Consider the following 2,346-nt stretch of genomic DNA (forward strand, 5'->3'; position numbering starts at 1 on the left):
TTCATGTTATCTAACCCAGGAGTCTTCTCACAGTGGTACCAGACAGCAACCTGTTCCGTATAGCCACATTTGTACAAATAAAGTCATTTACTATTTTGTGAAGAAACCCAGGAAAGATGGGACAAAAGAAGTAAATGTGTAGAACAACAACGGGGCTGAGCTGCGGAGGGGATGGGGCTTGTACCAGCCTCTGCGTTGCTCCTGGAAGCCCCAGCGTCCGTTAGGCGGTGCAGGGTGAGCGCTGGCTGTGGCCGGCCGCACCTTGCCCAGAACTCAGGGGGAGGGCGCGGCGGGGCCACGGGTAGGGGACTCAGGGAGCCGGACGGCCCATGCGTACCCTAAGCCACTAGCTCCCGCTGCCGCGGGACCGTGGCCTGAACGGAGCTCCCTGCGCGCCCCGTCTCTACCCCCGGGGGCAGGCGGCAGCCAGGAGACCTGGCGGAGCTCCGCAGCTGCGAGCACACGGTGACGGTGGCTCAGGGTCCGACGCCAGGAAGCCTCTGAGCCCACGACAGGTAGCGACGTGGACAGCGAGGGCCCGGGACGGTGGAGCAGTTTGGCGAGGCGGCCATGGGCTGCCCCGAGTCGCTGTCCACCGCTGAAGCGCCAGCCGAGGCTGCCACGCTGCCCGCCTGGATGCGCCTCTACTTCTACGGGATGCACGGGGTCACCCTGGACGTGCTCCTGTCTTCGGTTCGGCGCTTCGCTCGCAGCCCCGACCTCCGGATGCTGGGCTTCTCCTCGCCCTACCGCTGCCTCCTGCACGCGCTCACCCACTTAGCCCTGGAGAGGGTCTACCTGCAGCAGCGGCGCTGTCCCAGCGCCTTCGTCTTCAATTTCCTCCTCTACCCCTCGGCTCACGTGGGGCTGCAGACCCTGACAGGCCCGGCGCTGCTGCGCAGCCTGGGCGGCGGAGCGGGGGGCGCCGCGGCGCCGGGGGCGCTGGACCTGGCGCTGCAGTACGTGCTGGCGCTCTACCACTGCCAAGTGTTCCTGAAGCGCTTCCTGCGCTTGCGGTACCCGCGGCAGCGGCAGCAACAGCGGAGGGGCGCGCTCCCCACCCCTCCGGGGGCCCGGGCCGCTGCGGCGGCCAGTGCCCGGCGGCGACGACCCCGGGGCGCCAGGGGCGCCGGGGGAGCCCCCAGCCAGGGGCTGCCGGACCTGCTCCGCTTTCTTTTCTTCGGGATGCACGGCTTTCTGGATGAGATCTTCTTCACCTTCTTCTTTAACGTGCTGGGGCAAGGGGACGGAGCAACCAGTGGCCACACATCGCTCTGGTCCTTCCTTATGTATGGCAGCTGCAGTTTCGTGGTGGAAAAGCTCTACTTCCACCTCCACCACAGCCGCGGTTGGGGCACCTGGAAGCGGGTGCCCATCTACGTGATCGTCATCTACGCCTGGGAGTTGTCCTGGGGTCTGGGACTCCGCACGTGCGGGGCTTGTTCCTGGGACTATTCTCACTACCCACTCAATTTCATGGGCCTCATCACTCTGATGTATTTACCTGGTTGGATATTCCTTAGTGTGTACCAGGAGCTACTTTCCAACGTGTTGTGGAAGGTACAGTATGTACCAACTAACTAAAACCAAAAAAAAAAGAAGGGGGAAAAAAGGAAAAAGAAAAGAAAGAAAGAAAAAAAGTCACTCGATTCCCACAAATGAATGTGATTTATTTTTACACCTTTAAAACAGAGTGGGTTTTTTTAGTCTTTTAATTTTTATACACTTTTCCATACTCTTCCAATATGTTTTATTCAACATTTTAGTTTTTCTGTCTGTTGTGAACCTATGTATAATAATCTGAAATATTACTTGAAACATAACTGAAAGTATTTAACTCGTCAATATCTTAAAACGTTTACAAGCCGAAACAGCAAAACCATTATACTTTACACAATCGAAAAACTGTAGTATTTACTTACCTGGACAAAGATGAGTGAAAGCTACTAATATTTTTTTTTAAAGGAAGTTCTTGAAATCAGGGACCAGAGAGCTTTACAAGATTTGGTGAAAATTTCTGAGTCAATGATTTGTGTACTCTCTTTTTAATCCAGCTGCATTTTAATTCCTTGCCATAGTTACCAAAGACTGCTGAAACTCAATGTCTTGTGCTCCTCAAACTAGTTAATGGCTCTTAAAGTGCCTCTGTCTAGCGCACAAGTGAAAACCTGACAAATGTGAAAGCAATCCTATAAGCAATCCTATAAATTTGTAAGTGAGAAATCTTTTCCAGCAACTCAGGTGACACTGTGTTAAGATATTTGATCTCCATCCTGGAAATGATTGCCTTAAACACCAAGTGTTAATGTTGATCAGATCCTGTGTTATCTATGGCTGTAAATTTTT

General features: G+C 54.0%; 1 protein-coding gene across 1 annotated transcript; it reads left to right on the forward strand.

Annotated features, from left to right (window-relative positions):
- Positions 1 to 256: 256 nt before the first annotated feature.
- TMEM229A (transmembrane protein 229A) lies at positions 257 to 1,614 on the forward strand. The gene has a single exon (XM_012652769.1). The coding sequence runs from the start codon at positions 571 to 573 to the stop codon at positions 1,582 to 1,584; it is 1,014 nt and encodes a 337-aa protein (XP_012508223.1). The 5' UTR covers positions 257 to 570; the 3' UTR covers positions 1,585 to 1,614.
- Positions 1,615 to 2,346: the final 732 nt, after the last annotated feature.

Source organism: Propithecus coquereli, unplaced genomic scaffold (assembly GCF_000956105.1).
Source record: "Propithecus coquereli isolate 6110/MARCELLA unplaced genomic scaffold, Pcoq_1.0 Scaffold4, whole genome shotgun sequence".
Lineage (NCBI taxonomy): Eukaryota > Metazoa > Chordata > Mammalia > Primates > Indriidae > Propithecus > Propithecus coquereli.